This window comes from Hypanus sabinus, chromosome 19 (genome assembly GCF_030144855.1).
Source record: "Hypanus sabinus isolate sHypSab1 chromosome 19, sHypSab1.hap1, whole genome shotgun sequence".
NCBI classification, from domain to species: Eukaryota; Metazoa; Chordata; class Chondrichthyes; order Myliobatiformes; family Dasyatidae; genus Hypanus; species Hypanus sabinus.
In genome coordinates this window covers 5,982,321-6,003,577 of record NC_082724.1, presented here as the reverse complement: position 1 = coordinate 6,003,577, position 21,257 = coordinate 5,982,321, and the positions used below count along the sequence as shown (strand labels likewise).

The following is a 21,257-nucleotide window of genomic DNA, read 5'->3' as shown; positions in this document are numbered from 1 at the left end:
CTGCAGAAATTATTTACAATGATATTATTGGGGCTTGGGGGGGGGGCAGGTTTGCTTACAAGGTGGGATTAGTGCATGGGTGCTTTTGATTTGCTTTTTAGCTGGTTCGGCTTAGCGTTGTGGGTTGAATGGCCTGTTCCTGTGCTGTACTTGATTATGTTCTATGAGAGACTGGATAGGCTGGGACTGGAGGCTGAGTCATAGAACACTGCAGCACAGAAACAGGCCCTTTGGCCCATCTAGTCCATGCCAAACTTAATCTGTCTAGTCCCATTGACCAGCACCCGGACCATTGCCCTCCATATCCTTCTCATCCATGTCCCTGTCCACGTTTCTCTTAAATATTGAAATCCACCCCTTTTGGTGGCAGCTTGTCCCATACTCTCATCACCATCGGAGTGAAGTCCCCCCTCATGTTCCCCTTAAACATTTCACCTTTCACTGGGGGTTCCCAACATGGGGTACATGGACTCCTTGCTTAAAAGTATTGGTGTATTGCATAAAAATGATAGGAAACCCTTGCTTTTTCCACTCTTAACCCATGACCTGTAGTTCTAGTCTCACCCAACCTTAGTGGAAAAATCCTACTTGCATTTACTTTGTCTATACCCCCCATAATTTTGTATACCTCTATCAAGTCTCCCCTCATTTTCTTAGGCTCTAGGGAATAAAGTCCTTAGCTATTAAAAATTTTCCCTATAACTCAGGTTCTCAGGTCCTGGCAACATTCTTGAAATTTTCTCTGCACTCTTTAATTTGTACATTTATGTTTCCTGCAGGTAGGTGACCAGGAGTATTGCACCAGTACTTCATATTAGACATCACCAACATCTTATACAACTTCAACATAACATCCCAACTCCTGGATAATGCTTTGAATTCTGAAAGCCAATGTGCCAGAAGCTCTCCTTTTGATGCTATCTACTGAAAGTTCTGGTTTGTCCTCCCAAAGTGCAACACCTCACACTTGTCTGCATTAAATTCCATCTGGCATTTTCCAGCTGGTCCAGATCCCACTGCAAGCTTTGATAATCTTCCTCGCTGTTCACTACACCTCCAGTCTTGGTGTCATCCATAAATTTGCAGATCCAGTTATCATTCAGATTGTTGATATAGATGACAAACAACAATGGACCCAGCACCGATCCTTGCGGCACACCATTAGTCACAGGCCTCCAATCAGAAACGTGACCATATACTACCACTCTCTGGATTTTCCCGCGAAGCCAACGTTTAATCCAATTTATTACCTAGGCCTGAATGCCAAGCAACTGAACATTATCGACCAACCTCCCGTGTAGGACCTTGTCAAAGGGCTTGCTAAAATCCATGTAGACAACATTGACTGCCTTGCCTTCATCAACTTTCCTGGTAATTTCCTTGAAAAACTCTATAAGGTTGATTAGACATAACCTACTGTGCTTAAAGCCAAGTGACTATCCCTAATCAGTCCCCATCTATACAAATATGTAGTCCCTTAGACTACCTCCCATAATTTAGCAACTTCTGATATCAGACTCACCAGCCTATAATTTCCCAATTTATTATTAGAGTCTCTCTTAAACAGAACAGCATTAGCTAACCTCCACTCCTTGTCTAGCACCTCACCCATGGCTAAGGATGTTTTAAATATCTGTTAGGACCTCTGCAATTTCTACATTACCCTTCCACAAAGTTCCAGAGATTTGTTGGGCCCTAGGGATTTATCCACCCTAATTTCCCTCAAAACAGCAATCATTTCCTCCTCAGTAATCTGTATACACTCCATGATCTCACGGCTGCTTTGCCTCACTTCTGTCTACTCTATCGCCTGAGTAAATACAGATGCCAAAAAAATTCCTTTTAATATCTCCCTCATGTCTTTCAGTTCCATGCATAGATGATCACTCTGATCTTCAAGAGAATCATTTTGATCTTGCTGTCCATTTGCTCTTAATCTCTGTATATCTGTAGAGGCTCTTGGGAATCTCCTTCATCTTGTCTGCTAGAGCAACCTCATGCCTTCTTTTTAGCCCTCCTGATTTCCTCCTTAAATGTTCTCTTGCATTTCTAATCCAACTCAATTACATCATTTGTTCCCTACAGACTTTATATGAATTCCAGATGACAGCTTGCTGATTATTTTTTTAAATGAGGCCTCATCCTAAATATGTGACCTCTGAAACAGTTTCCCTTTGTCTACTTGATCAAATTTTCTTTTCACAATGAAAATTATAATCAAGTGCATTGGGGACCATACTTTCTGTTTTATGTAGTGGAGCTATGAGAACATTATTGGCTGGGAAACTGACGCTGAAGTATTTCAGCAACAGTCTTCTCTCTGGGTTTTGTGCAGTGTACTTCATCTTCTCATTGACCTGACACAGGGGTCTCTGGCCCTTTTTCCAGAAGCCTTGGCCCTGATGGATGAGAGGTTTATCAATAATTCCCTGTCCACAAGCTCCTGGTCAAAACCAAACTGTCATTGATGCTCTTTTGTAAATTTCCCAGGGAGCAGGAAAACCCTGTTCTGAGAAGCAATAAGTGGTTAATGTACAATAAATGGATTGTAGTAATTCTGCAGCCACAATCATGAATTATAACAGTGAAAGGGTATTTAAAGTCTGTGACTAAGATCTTTTGGCCATTATTTGTATTTGTGTAGGTATGAATCTTGATGGTGCGAAGTGAAAGGGGAAGAGATAAATACAGACAACTGTAACAAGGAAGCATTAAGCTTGCATTTAATACTTCTTTAGCTCAGTGCTTTGCATATAATCAGTTTACATGGTGGTATAATTTTATTCTGCTGTTGTGTATTTGTGGTGAACTACATATACCTGTCTGGACACGCCCCCCCTGCTGACTGCTCCTTTGGCTCCTCCCACAGACTCCTGTATAAAGGCGATTGGAGGCACTCAGTCTCCAGGATGTTGTGTGATGGTCTCTTGCTGCTGATAGTGCTCTCTTCCAGCTAATAAAAGCTTATCTCTCGCCTCACGTCTCTGAGAGTTATTGATGGTGCATTAATTTTATTAGCTGGAAGAGAGGATTCACCTACTACATGCGAACCCTCAGTATGCCTACGTGGTCTTACCTGATGGGCGGGAGGACATGGTCTCCGTCCGCGATCTGGCGCCTGCAGGAGCAGCAGACCACTACCCCAAACACTCCATGGTAACTATGAACCCCGTACCCACTGAGGTGTATACCCACCTGACACCGCGCACACCAAGCCCTACACAGACTCCTCACAACACTCCCATACCAGGCACAAGCATGAGGGATCACTGACGCCTAATGTGCTGACACCTCAAGTCAGGCCGGAACCAGCACTACCACCGTCTCCAGTGCAATCACCACTGGTGCTACGTAGATTGCAGCGACAGATTCGACCTCCTGATAGACTTAACCTGTAAATATACCTGTAAGAAACTTCGCCCCATGGGGACTCTCTTTTAAAACAAAGGGGGGGGGGGGTGAATGTGGTGAACTACTTATACCTGTCTGGACGTGCCCCCCCTGCTGACTGCTCTTGTCTCTACTGACTGTCTCCGAGAGTTATTGATGGTGCATCAGTATTAAAGATATATTAGTTAGCATATTGAACCTCAGTTCCTATAGGTATGCCAGTTGTATGTCATACACTTACAAAGCATTTCCATCTTGTTAAATGTAATTGGACACAGCATCCTTGAGTACAGTTGAAACGTTATTTATTATTGTCAATAGTTCCTTGGCCTTAAAACCACAGTGCCAGCAATGAATCATTGCTTGCATCTTGTCTCTCAACAGCCACACTAGAGGACTGTTGCTGGCTGCAGAGTTGCATGAGTGGTTCAAGCTGTGGTTAGTTGCACCCTATATTTTTTCTGTATTATATGTTACAGGATTTTAAGACCTTGTTAACTCTTAAAGGAGATATTATACAGTTGCTGCTCTCCATGTCCTTCACAGCCAGTTATCTGGATTTGAAGTGTTACTTACATACTTGGGCCCTTAGCTCCCGGTGGAGTACTTACTGGCCATTGATGACCTCCCGTTTTTTATTGACCTCTGAAGTCAGTGGTATGGTTGGAGTTCATCAATGCTTCTGCAAACCATTGCATCCATTGTACAGGGGACTGACCTGGTCAGCTTCACCAGAGCCCCATTTCTACCTCTCACGATCGGAACGTAGGGTTGGACTTTGAGAGGCAGATTTGAAGTGTGCTTATTTTTATAATGTATACAGATACAGTTCAAACGCTAAGTTTTCACAAATAGCCGATACATAAATGATCAAATACTCTATTTTTGTATTGTACTTTGCAATTATTTGTCAGAGTACCGGAGCGAATGCCCATATATTTCCAGGAGACCTTTACAACTGTCTGTGAGTGTAGATGGTTTAATATCACATTCAAAAGATGACATCTTTGATAGGGGAGAGCTTCTTTTGTACTGTGTCATAGAGCCATCAAATCATTTAGAATAGAAACTGGCCCTTTGACCAAGCCTATCCATACCATTTGTCAAATATACATTAACACTTACATCATTTTTACTTCTCCTTGGCACATAGCCTTCATTTCCCTCACTGAGTTATATGCTTGTCAAGATACTTAAATGTTGTGTCTCATCTTCTCTGGGTGAAGATATTCTTCCTCATATCCCTTTCAAACTTCCTGGCCCTTAGCTTAAATATGTGGCTTTTGGTTTTAGATGTTTCTGCTAATGGTCCATACTGAAAACGTTAAACTGCCTATTCTCATTGACCTGCACCGGGAATAGTCATAGAGAAATACACAGGCATATGTCATGAAATTCATTGTCAGTACAGTGCAATACATAATAATAGAAAAAAAGTGATTTACATGTAAGTATATTTATAAATAAAATAGTTAAATTTTTTGAAGTAATGCAAAACTGGAAATAAAAAAGTAGTGAGGTATTGTTCATGGGTTCAATGTCCATTCAGAAATTTAATGATAGAGGGGAAGAAGCTGTTCCTGAATTGTTGAGTGTATGCTTCAGGCTTTTGTACCTACTTTCTGATGGTAGCAATAAGAGCAAGTCTTGAAGGGGGTCCTTAATGATGGATGCTGCCTTTTGAGGCATTGCTGCTTGAAGATGTCCTGGATGCTATGGAGGCTAGTGCCCATGATGGAGATGACTGAGTTTACAACTCTCAGCAGGTTGTTTTGATCTTGTGCAGTAGCCACCCCCCCCCCCCCCAACCATGCCATATGGTGATGTAGCCAATTTGAATGCTCTCCGTGGCACATCTGTAGAAATTAGTGAGTGTCTCTGGAAAAGTTTCTTTCTATTTATTGTCTTATGCCACTCATAATTCTGTATACCTCAATCAGATCTTCCTTTGGCCTCATCCACAGTAAGGAAAACAACCACATTATGATCAGTCCTTCTAATTCCTCATCCCAGGCAACATCCCAGCCACTCTGCTCTGTATCCTCATTAGCTCAATTACATCCTTCTTAAGAAGTGGTGACCAGAGCTCTGCACAGCACTCCAGTTGGGGGCAGCATGGTATTGTAGTGGTTAACACAGTGTTTTACAGTATCAGCGATTGGGTTCAATTCCCGCCACTGCCTGTAAGGAATCAGAATCAGGTTTAATATCACTGGCATATGTCGTGAAATTAGCAGCAGCAGTACATTGCAATACATGATAGTATAGAAAAATGTAAGTACATTAAGTATATATGTGTATATGAAATTGTTAAAATAATATATATAAAAAGTGAAGTGCTGGTCATGGGTTCAGTAAACATGTAGGAATTGAATGGCAAAGGGGAAGAAGCTGTTCCTGAATCGCTGAGTTTGTGTGTTCTTCCCGTGGCTATGTGGGTTTCCTCTGGGTGCTCAAGTTTCTTCCCACAGTCCAAAGATGTGCTAGATGATAGATTAATTGGTCATTGTAAATCATCCTGTGATTAGGCTAGGATTAAAGCAGGGGATTGCTGGGCTGAGTGACTCAAAGGTCTGGAAGAGTCTATTCTGCACTATATCCCAATAAGTAAATGAAACTGTCCAGTGATTTATACAATTGTACCATAACCCCTCAGCTCTTGTGTTCTGTGCCTGACAAATGAAGGCAAATGTCCTGAATGGCTTCTTAACCATTTTATCTACCTGTGCTGCAACTTTCAGAGATCCTTGGACGTACATACCAAGGTATCTCTGTTCTTCAGTATTCAGTTGGGCCTACACTCATTACCTGTGTACTAGCTTATGTAGTGTTGTGGATAGCATAACACTATTACAGTGCTAGCGACCCAGGTTCAATTGTGCCGGTGTTTGTAAGGATTTTGTGTGTTCTCCCTGTGACCATGTCTGTTTCCTCTGGGTGCTCCATTTTCTTCCCATATTGCAAAGAGTTTGTAGGTTAGTTGGTCATCTGGGTGTAATTGGATAGCCGAGGCTTGTTGGGCTGGAAAGGCCTGTTGCTGTGCTGTATCTCTAAACAAATAAATTATTAATCCTGCTAACATGCATTAGCTCACATCTGTCAGGATTACTTTTCATTTTGCCTTCTCACTGTCCATCCTCCTAACTGATCAATATCATCATGTTCACTATCAACAAAACCACCAACTTTAGGTCATCTGCAAACATAGCTCCTATATTTACATCGAAGCAGTTAGGTTTCCAACTCCTATCCCTGTGGAACACCTCTGTGGAAAACCAAACCATCAGCCTCACCCACTGTCAGGCAAGCCAAGGCAATTTTGGATCCAATTTCACCCTGTATCCCATGGTTTCTAACCTTTTGCATCAGTTACCAAGATGTGATCTTGTTAAAGGCCATGTGCAAGTCCACATGAAACAAGCACACTCATTAATATCTCTTCCAAAAACTCAGTCAACTGGCAAAGCAGGGTCTCCCATGCCATCATTGATTAATCACCTGCTTTCCACATGTAGATTAATTCTGACTCTCAAAATTTCCTTACCACTGAAATTTTTGATAGTGGCATGACATTTGCTGTCTTCCAATCCGCTGGGATCTGCTAAAATACAGAGAATTTTCGTTAATGATCACAAACGCCGTTTTAGAAAATATATTAACAGAGCTTTACTTTTCTTTCCAGCTATCTGGTTGAACAAAGGGATGTGGAATTAAATGTAAAAGATAAGTGGGACAGTACCCCATTGTAAGTACACTTCCTATTTACAAAAGTTTACTTGAGGCTCTGTTTCTGTTATAATTTTTCCAACTCTTACATTGTAAATTCCTAAATCCAGACTTACAACAGATGCTGCCCGTGTGTGCGTCACGCTGTAATTGCAACTTCCCTCCTTTTGCTATTTTGTTTATCTCAGCTATATGCCTAGCTGGTTTCAAGGTCAGCCTTATTGAGCTGTATCTTAAGTGTCTGCACTTCAAAGTTCAAAGTAAACTTACTATTAAATTCAACATATACAACCCTGAGATTTATTTTCTTAACATTAAATACAAAGAAACACACAATTACAAAATAAATAAATAATAACAATAATCATAAATAAATAAGCAATGAATATTGAGAAAATTAAATCAAGAGTCCTTGAAAGGGTGTCCTTAGGTGTCCTGGGAACAATTCAGTGTTGGGTGAGTGAAGTTATCCCCTCTTTTTGAGGGGTAATAACCATTCCTGAGGCTTCTGTACTCCTTCCTGATGGCAGCAGAGTGATGAAAGTATGGCCTGGCTGGTAGGGGTCCCTGATGATGGATGCTGCTTTCCTGTGACAGTGCTCCATCTGGGTGTGCTCAGTGGTGAAGAGGCCTTTATCTGTGATGGACTGGGTGTATCCACTATGTTTTGCGGGCTTTTCTGTTCAATGGCAGTGGTGTTTCCATACTAGGCGGTGATGCAACCAGTCAATATACAGTACTCTCCACTGCACATCTAAAGATGTTTGACCATAAGACAAGACAAAGGAGCAGAGGTCAGCCATTCGGCCCATCGAGTCTGCTCCGCCATTTCATCATGAACTGATCCAGTCTCCCCTTTAGTCCCCTTTTGTCAAAGTTTTAGATGACATACCATTTCCCTAAAACACAATGCCTTAAGACATAGTAGCAGAATTAGGCCATATAGCCCATGGAGTCTGCTCAGTCATTCAATCATGGCTGATCCTTTCTTTTAATCTCATCCTCAACCCCATTTCTCCCTGTAACCTTTGATGCCATGTCCAATTAAGAACAATACAGGAAGCACTTGTGAGACAGGCGATAAGTTGCCATGTTAACAGTGTTACTTTCTATCAATGTAAGCTGTTACTTGATATTGTTGAATGCCTTTTTAAGAAGCTTTAAAAGGACATTGTATCTTTGCATTGATGCTGAAGGTTTGATTAGTATTTACTGTGGCATCTTGTGGATTTGTGCCAAGTACTAGATGGTTTCATTGTCTTTGGCATTGTGTGAAAACCTGTTGCAGAGGATATGCTGGAACATGTTGTAAGCATGTGCAATCAAACCAAGGAAATGTTTGAAAATTTCAAAGCAAAATGGACTGTATAAGACAACTGCAAGCTGCTTTTAGTGTAGATTTAAACATTGAATAATAACTGCAGCTGTACACGTGAGAAATCTTGCAGTTTGTATTTTAGTTAGACCGTAAGAAAATTCAAAGTAAATTTATTCAAAGTGCACATATGTCACCATATACTACCCTGAGGTATATTTTCTTGCAGGCATTCGCAGTAGATACAAAGGCACACAAAAGAATCAATTAAAAACCACACACAATGTCTGATAAACAATCATAGTGCAAAAAAAGACAAACAGTGTAAATACAAAAAAAATTATATTGGAAACATGAGTTGTAGAGTCCTTGAAAGTGAGTACATCAATTGTGGAATCAGTTCAGAGTTGAGGTGAATGAAGTTACCTACACTGGTTCAGGAACCTGATGGTTGAAGGGTAATAATTGTTCTTAAACCTGGTGGTGTGGGACCTAAGGCTCCTGTACCTCCTTCCTGAAGGCAGCAGAGAGAAAAGAGCATAAGACATAGCAGCAGGTTAGCCTATCCAGCCCATCGAGTCTGCTCCGCTATTCAATCATGGGTAATTTATTTTCACTCTCAACCCCCATTCTTCTGTCTTCTCCCCATAACCTTTGACACCCTGACCAATCAAGAATCTATCAACCCCTGCTTTAAATATACCCACTTGGCCTCCACAGCTGTCTATGGCAATGAATTCCACAGATTCACCACCTTCTGGTCAAAGAGTTGGTCTAAGATTTACTTATGAGTGCTTCCCTTTATGATTGTGAGTCTTAACTGCCAATGGTGATTTAAAGACCATTGGGAGGAGGTGTGAGACCCTGGTGAAAGTTACCTTGCATCACTTCAGTTTGACACTGCATGGAGTATTTCTGTATAGTATGATGGTGCAATCAAAGCATATGGGAAGAAGTTGGGGTTGGTGATGGTGGGAACATATTTTAAAGTGACCAAAAAATCAGCAGATTTTTAAAATTTCAGCCATGGAATATGAAGCCTAATCTGATAATAACCAGGCTTGAGAAGGTAGTGGTGAGCAGTATTCTTGAGTAGCTGCAGTTCCTTTCTGAGTTACAAAGAGTTGCAGTGTGGAATCAGACACTTCATTCACACCAGCTATCAACCAACATTTACACTAATTCTACTTTAATTCCATTTTGTTTTCCCTATACTCTCACCAACTTCCCCCAGATTCTTCAATAGATCTATACACAAGGGTTGCCGGCAGTTGCCTGTTAATCTACCGATCTGTAGCTCTTTGGGAAGTGTGAGAAATCCCAGGCAGTGTGTGGAAACTTAACACAGGCAGCACTGCTGGTCAAAATTGAACCCTGGTCGCTGGAGTAGTCCCTCTACAAGCTGTGCCATTTGTTGTACTACCTCCTTCTGCTGAAAAGCTCCCATGTTGCTATTGAGCAGGGCTTCTGAGAAAAAAGGAACAAAGCTTTATCTCTGGACTAGAATGATGTGCAACTCAAGCAAATATAGGGGATGGTGTTCCCTTGTGTCTGCTGTTGCATTTTTTGGTGATATAGATCAGTGGTTTGAGAAATGCTGTCAGAAAAGTTCCTGTGAGTAATTGCAGAGTTTTGTAAGATTCTAATTCATATTGATTTATCACATGTTCATTGAAATGTCATCTCAATGCAGTCATCTGTATTAATAACCAACACAACCTAAGGATATGCCAGGGATGTCACCACATATTCCAGCACCAACATTCCCATGTTCAAAGTTCAAAGTAGATTTTATTATCAAAGTATATATACTTTATGTCATCATATACAACCTTGCGATTCATTTTTTGTGGGCATACTTAACAAATCTATAGAACAGTAACTAACAGAGTCAATGAAAGACTGTCCAACTAGGGCATTCAACCAGAGTGCAGAAGACAACAAACTGTGCAAATGCAAAAATAAAAAGGAAACAATAATATCAGCAAGAGGCAGTAAGTAAAAAGAGCTACCTTTCAGCCAGGTCCGTGTTCAAGATTTAAAAACAGAGCTTCTTGCCAGTTTTCTCTGAGATGGACAATCCACAACAGGGAGTACGTTCGAGAGCCACCTTTTAATCAGGACTTTAAAAGGCAGAGTTTCACAGCAACTTATGAAAAAGAGCTTTGACCAGCAACCAATCGCAATTTAGGAGTGATTAACAAAGAGCAAATTAAAGGAAACATTGATAAGCACAGCGGCCATCATCTGAGTGGACAGAGTCAGGGTGGTCGATCATCGTGAGACTTTAGCTCTTTGAGGCTTCAGAGAAGAAAGACTTCAGTCAGAGAAAGCAAAAGGAAAGCTCTAGGTTATTTTTTCCCTTCCAGCCCAATGAGCCCATGCAACCCATGTGACCAATTAACCTACCAAAAGGTATGTTTGGACTGTGGGAGGAAATTGGAGCACCCAGAGGAAACCCACATGGCCATGGGGAGAATGTACAAACTGCTTACAGAGAGCAGTGGGAACTGAACCTGCTGTTACTATAATAGTGTTATGCTAACCACTATACTACCAAGCTATCTCCATCTTTTTAAACTTCTGTGTAACAATAACCGGGTAATGTGATTTAATGTTCTATCCCATTTAGTGTGTTTGCAGTGCCACAGAACATTCTGGAGCTTGTTTTTAGTGTGAAGATAGAATTTCACCTCCACAGGGACTGAGATGGTTACTTCTATCAATGCTATTATGAAACCATCTTTTGCACAACTATAGTAAAAACTTGAAAATCCTTGGGGATTTGATAATGCTGGGCTAGATTGGATAAAACCCACTTTTAATATTTCTAGAGAGCCAGTGTGAAACTTTGGGATTTCGAAACAAGCAGTTTGTGGATTATTGAAGTTGCAAACACGATCCTCTTATGGAGTCATATAAAAGTACAACACGGAAAGGATCTAGCCCATCTAGCCCATGCTAACCATTTAAACTGTCTAGCCATCCATAACCTTACTATCTATGTACTTATCCAAACTTCTCTTAAACATTGAAATCGAGCTTGTATCCACCACTTGTGCTGACAGCTTGTTTCACATTCTCACCACCCTCTGAGTGAAGAAGATTCCCTTCATGTTCACCTTAAACTTTTCACCTTTCACCCTCAACCCTTGTCCTCTAGTTGTAGTACTGGGCTGTATTCCCTGGAGTTCAGGAGAATGAAGGGGAATCTCATAGAAACATTCAGAATGTTAAAAGGTCTGAACAGATTAGAAATGGCAAAGTTATTTTCCCATTATAGGGGAGTCTGGGACGAGAGGACACAGCTTCAGGAGAAATTACTTTAGTCAGAAGGTGGTAAATCTGTGGAATTTGTTGCCACGAGCACTGTGGAGGCCAAGTCATTGGCCTCCACAGTGCATTTAAGGCAGAGATAGATGGGTTCTTGATTAGCCAGGCATCAAAGGGTATGGGGAGAAGGCAGGGGAGTGGGGATGACTGGAAGAATTGGATCAGCCCTTGATTGAGTGGCGAAGCAGACTTGATGGGCCGAAAGGCTTACTTCTGCTCCTATATCTTATAGTCCCACCCAATCTTAGTGGAAAAGCCTGCTTGCGTTTAACGTCTTTATTTAAAGACAATTTTAAAATATTCAACTTAATGATTTTATAATTTTGTTGATTATTTTTACTTTCACTTTCTGTATAATAGATACTATGCATGCCTGTGTGGACATGAAGAACTCGTTCGATATTTACTTGAAAGTGGTATGTATGCTTTTAATCATTAAGGGCAGCAAAGTAGTATAGTAAATAGCAGAGTAATATTTGCACTTTTCTGGCCATCCAGAAACGCTAGAATCTATCGATTCCTGAAAGATCATTGTTAGTGCCTCCGCAATCTCTCCAACTACTCCCTTTAGAATCCAAGGGTGCATTCCATCAGCTCCAGAAGATTTATCCAGCCTTAGACCATTAAGCTTCCTGAGCACCTTCTCAGTTGTAATTTTCACTGCACAAACTTCATTTCCCTGACACTCTTGAATGTCTGGTATACTGCAGATGTCTTCCACTGTGAAGACTGATGCAAAATATGCATTCAGTTCCTCTACCATCTCTGAGTCTTTCATTACAATATCTCCAGCATCTTTTGCTATTGGTCCTATGCCTACCCTCAGCTCTCTTTTACCCTTTAATACTTAAAAAAGCTTTTAGTATCTTCTTTGATATTAGTCACCAGCTTCCTTTCATATTTCATCATTTCCTTCCTAATGACCTCCTCAGTTTTCTTCTGCAAGTTTGTAAAAGCTTCTCAATCCTCTATATATTTCCACTAGCTTTGGCTTCTTTTTATTCCCTCTCTTTTGCTTTTACTTTGGCTCTGACTTCATTTGTCAGCCACGGTAGTGTCCTTCTTCCATTCGAAAATTTTTTCTTATTTGTAATCTATCTGACATGCACTTCCCTCATTTTTTTGCAGAAACTCTAGCCATTGCTGTTCTGCTGTCCTTAATGCTAGTGTCCCTTTTCATTCAGCTTTGGCCAGATACCCTCTTATACCATTGTAATTTCCTTTATTCCACTGAAATACCGACACATTGGATTTTAGTTTCTGCTTCTCAAATTTCAAAGTGAACTCAATCATATTGTGATTACTGTTTCCTAATGGTTTCTTAACCTTAAGCTCTCTTATCAAATGTGGATCATTGCACAACATCCAATTCAGCACAGCTGAACCCCTATGGTCTCAAAAACAAGCTGTTCTAAAAAGCCATCCCTTAGACATTCTACAAATTCTCTCTCGAGGTCCAGTACTGGCCTGGTTTTCCCAATTCACTTTCATGTTAAACTCCCCGACAATTATCATGACATTGCCCTCTGACACGCCTTTTCTACCTCTTGCTGGAATTTGTAATCCACATCTTGGCTGCAGTTTGGAGGCCTGTATACAACTGTTATTAGGATCCTTTTACCCTTGCTATTTCTTAACTCAACCCATAGAGACTCTACATCTTCCAATCCTATATCATCTCGTTCTAATGTTTTAATATTATTTCTTATACACAGGGCCACACCACCCCCTCTGCCTACCAACTTATCTTCCCAATGCACCATATAACCTTGGACATTTAGCATCCCATGGCAGCCACCCTTTAGCCAAGCTTCAGAGATGGCCACTGTGTCATACTTGCCAATCTGTAGCTGAATTTCAAGATCGTCCATTTTATTTGTTGTGCTGTGTGCATTCAAATATAACACTTTCAGTCCAGTATTTGTTGCTTTCTGTTTTAACTGCACTACACCTTTTATTACCCTGTAACTCATCCCACTGACTGTGATTATGCGTCATCTCCTGCTTGTCTTTTCTATCATCTCTGTTGCATGCTATCTTTGATTTATTTCTGTTTTCCCCTTCCTCAGCCCTATTGTTCCAGTTCCCATCCCCCTAACAAATTAGTTTAAACCCTCTCTTACAGCTCTATTAAACCTACCTGCTAGGATATTGGACCCCTTTGGGTTCAGGTGTAACCTGTTCTTTTTGTACAGGTCGTACCTACCCCCAGAAGAGGCCCCAATGGTCCTGGAATCTGAAGCCCTTCCCCCTACACCAGACTCTCAGCCATGCAATAATATGCCTGATCATGCCATTCTTGTGTTCGTTAGCACATGGCACAGGCAGCAATCCTGAGATCACTACCCTTTTCAGCTTCCTACCTAACTCCCTGCATTCTCTCTTCAGGACCTTCTCCACTTTTCTACCTATGTCATTGGTACCAACGTGTACCAAGACTTCTGTCTGTTCACCTTCGGAATATTCTGCACTCGATCCAAGACATCCCATACCCTGGCACCTGGGAGGCAACACACCATGTGGGTATCTCTATCAGGCTGACAGAACCTCCTTTCTGTCCCTGGTTAAGTCAGGGAATTGCTGTGCAGCATGGCTCAAAGGTTCGGAAGGGCCTGTTCCGTGCAGTATCTCAATAAATACAATAAATGTTGTATTGTGGTCACTAAAAGCCCTTTAACCCACAGAGCATTGACTTGTACACTGTCTTTATATATATTTAAGGCAGAGTTTGATAGATTCTTGATTGATCAGGGTATGGATGGAGATTGGAGCTGAGAGGAAAATTGGATCAGTCATGATGAGAATCATCATCAGGCAGAGCAGACTTGATGGACCAAAATGGTCTAATTCTGCTCCTTTGGTCTTATGTTTGAATCTTTTTGTTACATAGTTCAATTGAAAATAACCTGTTCCCTCTGTTTTCTCCACGTGCTGACCTGGATATTATTCTGCTTCATAAATTCAATCTTCATATTGCTATGAATTGTGTTTAGTCTATATGTACGTAATCAATCCCCATTGATTATTGTAAAGTTCTGTTATTTTCCAGATTTAAATGATGCTGTCAATGTTAATTCTGTTTGGAGGTCTAGATACAGTTTCTGCCAATGTTTGCTGCCCCTTGTGCTTTTCTTTCTTCCAGCCAGACTAATTCCATGTCATTTTCTGAGCTGAAATCCTTTCTCCTCCCTGCCTTGACCCCATTTTTTTAAAATTAAGGAATCTTGCCTCCTTTCCTAATTTATGTATCTGCTATATAACTTAGGTTGGGTGAGGGAACATGTATTATCAGATAAAGCATTTAATTGACCTGCTGTGTCCATCTGTATCCCATAGACTGAAAGAAGCACTTGACTTCTAAAGAGATTAGCTTTATTTGTCACATGTACTTTGAAAATACAGTGAAATGTGTTGTTTGTATCAACAAGCAACGCAGTCCGAAGAGGTGCTGATGGCAGTCCAAAATGTCAACTGTCCATCTCACTCCACCGATGTGGCCTGACTCGCTGAGTTCCTCCAGCACCTCATTTGTTACATTTTTAATTTATTAGTTATTTTTATTTGGATATACAGTGCGGAATAGGACCTTATGGCCCTTTGAGCTATGGAACCTCTGATTTAACCCTAGCCTAATAACAGGGCAATTTACAATGACCAATTAACCTACTAATCAGTACATCTTTGTACCATGGGAGGAAACCGGAGCACCTGGAGAACACCCACACTTTTCATGGGAAGGATGTACAAACTCCTTACAGAGGACTCCAGGATAGAACTCTGACGCTTCGAGCTGTATTAGCATCACGCTAACCAGTACGCTATTGTTTTTTATTTGGACTTTAGTAGAGGCTTCTCTTAAATGTAGTCTGTGTGATTCATAACACAGTTTGACACAATTCATAAATATAAAGGTTTTATTTGTTACATGTAACTGAAGTATCAAAACACACAGTGAAATGAGTCTTTTGCGTGAACAACCAACACATTCTGAGGATGGGTTCGGGGCAGCCTGCAAGTGTCAGTGTGCTTCCGTCACCAACATAGCTCACCCACAACTTACTAACCCTAACCTGTATGTCTTTGGAGTGTGGGAGGAAACTGGAGCACCTGGAAGAGACCCATGTGGTCATACCACCTCCTTTCAGACAGCGGCAGGAACTGAACCCTGATCTCTGTCACATTATGCTAACCGCTACCCTATTGTTTTGTCCTCATGTGTAGTGCAGGTTCGTTGCTTATGAAAATAACCAATGTGAGTCACGTTGCCAGTAAGGTGGACCATTGCAAAATATTTGTAAAATAAAGGGGCAGGTTTTACAACCCTTTTAACATATTCTTAAGATATTTACGTTATTCTACCGTTAGCTGTGTATGCTATTTCATTGCTGCTACTTCTATGATTCAGTAATAATCCAAACCCCTGTTTTGTGGCAAACCAAGCTAAATAATCTTGAAATGTCTGTAAAGCACTGAGCTTGACCTAACCTAATGGGTTAATTTTATTTAAGTATATCATACACTGAACTCCAATTATGTAAAATATTGTCCCTGAAAGTTGTGCTAATTGCATAAAGTTTAGACTTATTTGTCAAGTGCAACTTTACCTTTATTCAGTTATAGGGAAGGATAGGGTATTGAAATTCTGCAGTTGGAAAGGAATTATGACTTGGGAGAGGGGAAAGTAATTTATAATGGTAAGGCAAAAATGATAAACCATAAAGCGTTTCATTGTGCCATAATTGTATTGTTGAGATCATACAGCTCTCAACCAGAATCATTTTCCCAGGGCAGAACACCTGGATGAGAGGGCATAATTTTTAATATGATTGGTGGAAAGTATAGAGGGATGTCAGCTTACTGTCCATTTCGCCATTGATGTTTAGGGCAGCAATGAAAGTCTTCCATCTCTGGTGGTGTTCACAGCTTCCTTCATCATGTCGATAGCTTCCTCTCAGTTTTCACTACTGTCGGTCATATTATCCCGGGTGGAGACTCAGGAATACCATCACACTCAGATGTAGAAGGACTTTTCATTATTATTTCCATCACCATTTTGTTTTACCAGTTATTGTTTTTAGCCCTGAGTTGAACCCCCGAACCTGGACAACCAGTTGACCACTCTCAGTCTGGCCTCTACCCTTTGACCTGTTTGGAATGGATGACCCTACAAAAAGCCAAAGCATAAAGCCCTGACTCTAGCCAATGTAGCTCTGTGGGTCATTGAGGCACACAAGCCTCCAAACCAGACAAGGTTGTCGTCCTCTTGGAGGAGGGGGAGATGTCTGAAATAGGTTTTTTACACAGAGAGTGATGGGTGTATGAAACAGGGGTGGTGGGAGAGGCAGATACACTCAACATATTTAAGAAACTCTTAAGATAGGCATATATATGAAAGAAAAATGGAGGGCTTTGTAGGAAGAAATGGTTAGATTGACCTTTGAGTAAAGGTTGGAACAACATCATGGGCCAAAGGCCTGTACTGTGCTGTAGTGTTTGTTCTATGTTCTATGTTAAATGTTTAGAACAGTAATAATCAATTTCACCTGTTGGCATTCATTTAATCAGGCTAACATTTATTCTAGTTGTTATATTTATAACCCTTGAGAAGTAACAAAGACAAATATTCCAAAGGCATTCTTTCTTGAACTGAAGGTCTGCTTGTTACAGGAGCAAAATGTGAAATCAATACGTTTGATGGGGAACGATGTTTGTACGGTGCATTGAATGATTCCATTCGAAGATTACTGAAGGACTACAAGCAGATCACTGCCAAGTGTATGCAGAGGGATTATTATGATGACTTTCTCCAAAGGTAGTATATCGATTTTAATTTATAGTTCTGACATGCAGGTTGTACACTTGTTTGACCTATAACAGTGGGATCAGGGCATGTCAAAATTCCCTTCAAGGTGTTGCCAGAAAATGAGGAGTCGTTGTGAGCAGTTTCGAAGGGACTGATCACGTATTTTCATTTAGGACCACTCTTTGTATATGCCCAATGAGAGAGGCCTTGAAGAAGTTTCATATATATGACATGGTCACAACCAAGTGGGACCTTATGCAACCCATTCCCTTTGTCCCAGCAATAACAGCTATTACCTACAGACCAGATTATTCTCCACAGCTTTCGGCTTCTCCAAATTCCTTTTGTTTTTGTCACCATCCTTGGAATCCCTTTGTCGGAACAAAATCTGAAGTATCGTTTGGCTTAGTACAATTTTTCCTCTGTTATGGTCTTGGTCATGTTTCTCGCCTTTTCAGTCTTCTGGAATGCCTGTTTCTTTTATTTTTGTAAAGCGAGCGAGATTTGTGGCTTGTACATTGAAACATATAGTGAAATGCATCGTTTGTGTCAATGACCATTGCAGTCTGAGAATCGTTCTGGGGGCAGCCCACGAACAATCATGCTTCTATTGCCAACATAGCATGCCAACAACTTACTAACCTTAACCTGTACTACTTTGAAATGTGGGAGAAAACCCACACGGTCACAGGGAGAACCTGCAAACTCCTTTCAGATATTGGCGGGGATGGAATACTGAACGCTGGCTGCTGTGCTGCCGCTCCACCCCAAATGTCCAAGAGTTTGAAAATGTGAAATGTTTCATGATTTAATGAGTGCAGTGCAGGGCAGCACAGCTACAAAGTGCTGAAAGGAATCCTGGGCCTAGGGGAGGGATGGGGTAGCAGTGTGAAGTGGGGTCATGTACCTGCATGTCTGTGGAAATGCTTGGGCCAGTTTGCAGACCAAGTACTTATCCAAACTTCTCTAAAAGTAGCAGTTGATCCTGCATCCACCACTTCCACTGGCTGCTCATTTCACGTTCGCTCCACCCTCTGAGCGAAGAAGTACCCCTGAGATCCCCTTTAAATAATTTACCTTTCACCCTAAACCTATGACTTCTAATCCTAGTCTCACCCAAGGCCTGCATCCATTCACCCTATTTACACCTCTCATAATTTTGTATACCTCTTTTAAATCTCCCCTCATTCACCTACCACTCATTAGCCTGTGCATCCAACATATCATTAGCCACAAAGACCACCATCTTCAATGGGATCCTACCAGTAAACTCATCTTTGTCTCCTCCTCACTAATCTCTTCCTGTGACACATCCCTGCAGGCCACAGAAATGTTATATTTGCTCATTCACCTCCTCCCTCACCTCCATTTAGGCCTCCAAACAGTCCTTCCAGGTGAAATGCACTTTCCCTGCGAATCTGTTGGAGTTGTCTTTTCTATCTGGTACTCCCAATGTTGCCGCCTCCTCCACATTAGTGAGACCTGACGAATATTGGGGGATTGTGTTGTTGAGCACCTTCACTCTATCTGCCAAAGCAGAATTTCCCACTGGCGGCAATTTTAATTCCTATCCTCATACCTGTTCTGACATGTCAGTCCATGGCCTCCTCTTCTACCATAATTAGGCCACTCTCAGGGTGGAGGAACAATGTCTTATATTCCGTCCTCTGTTCTCCACTTTGGCCTCATCTCTTCTCCTTGTCACTTGTCCCTGGGGTCCCTTGTTCTTCCCTTCTTCCCATGGTCCATTCTTCACTCTTATCAGATTCCTTTCCCATCCATCTGGCTTCACCTATTATCTTCTAGCTAGTCTTCCTTCCCTTTCCCCCACCTTTTTATTCTGGCTTTTCCCCTTGCCTTTCAAGTTCTGAAGAAGGGACCTGTCCTGAAATGTCAAATGTTTATTCATTTCCATGGATGTTGCCTGATCCGCTGAATTCCTCCAGCATTTTGTGTGTTGCGAGGTTAAGAGTCCATCTGATTGTACAAGGGGACTATTGTGCATTAAGGACACAAACTTATAATCTACTCTTTAATGGCTTGCTCCTCACTTTCTGCTTGCACTGCAATTTCTCTGCAACTGTAACTGTAACACAAACAACTGCATTCTTTTATTGTTTACCTTTGTACTTAGCATACTGATGTGATGAATTGATCTGTATGGATGGCATGTAAAACAGTGTTTCACTGTACATGTGACAGTACTAAACCAGTTTTACTATTCTTCCTTTTTCTTGATCAGGTTATTGGAACAGGGACTTTACAGTGACATTTCCTTCCTAGTTCATGGTGAGATGTTCCGAGCCCATTGCTGTGTGCTGAATGCACGCTCAACGTATTTTGCAGAAATGTTTCAGACTAAGTGGAAGGGAAAGAAGGCGATAGCCCTTAAGCATCCACTGGTAAGTTAATGCATTGTGTACCAGTGCAAATACTTCATATCTCAGAATAATTGTCATGGATTCATAGAGTACTGCAGCACAGGAACAGGCCTTTTGGCTCATGTATTATTCTGCCCAGCGCCATTGATCTGCACCCAGACTATTGTCCAAATTTCTCTTAAGTGCTTACATGCCACATCCACCACATGTGCTGGCTGCTCATTCCACACTCTCACCACCCTCTGAGGGAAGATGTTCTCTTTCAGGTTCCCCTTAAACATTTCACCTTTCACCTTTAACCTATGACCTTTAGTTCTAGTTTCTCCCAATCTCAGTGGAAAAAACCTGCTTGCATTTACCCTATCTGCACCCCTCATAATTTTATGTACCTCTATCAAATCTCCTCTCAATCTTCTGCGTACCAGGGATTAAAGTCTTAACCGTTAAGTGGTTCGCAAGTCTTATGGTTGGGTTGCATTTCTGGAAGGTATTTCACATCGTGAGTTGCAGTAATGTGAAGCTGCATCATAGGCACATGCATCAAGAAATGCAGGTTGAAACAAAAATTATATATTTTTTAAAAATTACTTTCTCATTTTCACATAAATTTTGTTGGAACAATTTTTTATTCTGATTTTTGCTTATTCAGATTTTTTTGCTAGTAAATATCAAGAAGATAAATGGAATGTTGACATCAAGTGTCAGAGGGATTGAATTAAATTAGCCTTCATCAATTGTGGGATTGATTTAGGAGCCAAGAAGTAACGTTGCAGCTATATAGGACCCTGGTCAAATCCCACTTGGAGTACTGTGCTCAGTTCTGGTCACCTGACTATAGGAAGGATGTGGAAACTATAGAAAGGATGCGGAGGAGAGCTACAAGGATGTTGCCTGGATTGGGGAGCATACCTTATGAGAATAGGTTGAGTGAACTGGGTCTTTTCTCCTTGGAGTGACAGAGGATGAGAGGTGACCTGATAGAAGTGCATAGATGAGAGAGACGTTGATCATGTGGATAGTCAGAGGCTTTTTCCCAGGGCTAGAATGGCTAGCACGAGAGGGCACAGTTTTAAGGTGCTTGGAAGTAGGTACAGAGGAGACATTGGGTAAGTTTTTTACGCAGAGAGTGGTGAGTGGGTGGAATGGGCTGCCAGCGATGGTGGTGGAGGTGGATATGATAGGATCTTTTAAAAGACTCCTAGATAGGTACATGAAGCTTAGAAAAATAGAGAGCTATGGGTAACCCTACGCAATTTCTAAGGTAAGGACATGTTCGGCTCAGGTTTGTGGGACGAAGAGCCTGTATTGT

General features: G+C 41.2%; 1 protein-coding gene across 3 annotated transcripts in view; it reads left to right on the top strand.

Annotated features, from left to right (window-relative positions):
- abtb1 (ankyrin repeat and BTB (POZ) domain containing 1) overlaps nt 1-21,257 on the top strand; it is a 76,631-nt gene that overhangs the window by 11,172 nt on the left and 44,202 nt on the right. For 2 of the 3 annotated variants that reach the window (XM_059943939.1, XM_059943941.1), the window contains exons 2-5: nt 7,073-7,135; nt 12,125-12,180; nt 17,432-17,576; nt 19,810-19,969. In XM_059943939.1, coding sequence (XP_059799922.1) covers nt 7,073-7,135; nt 12,125-12,180; nt 17,432-17,576; nt 19,810-19,969 — 424 coding nt within the window. The remainder of the gene's footprint in view (nt 1-7,072; nt 7,136-12,124; nt 12,181-17,431; nt 17,577-19,809; nt 19,970-21,257) is intronic. The other variant, XM_059943940.1, reaches the window with a different exon arrangement.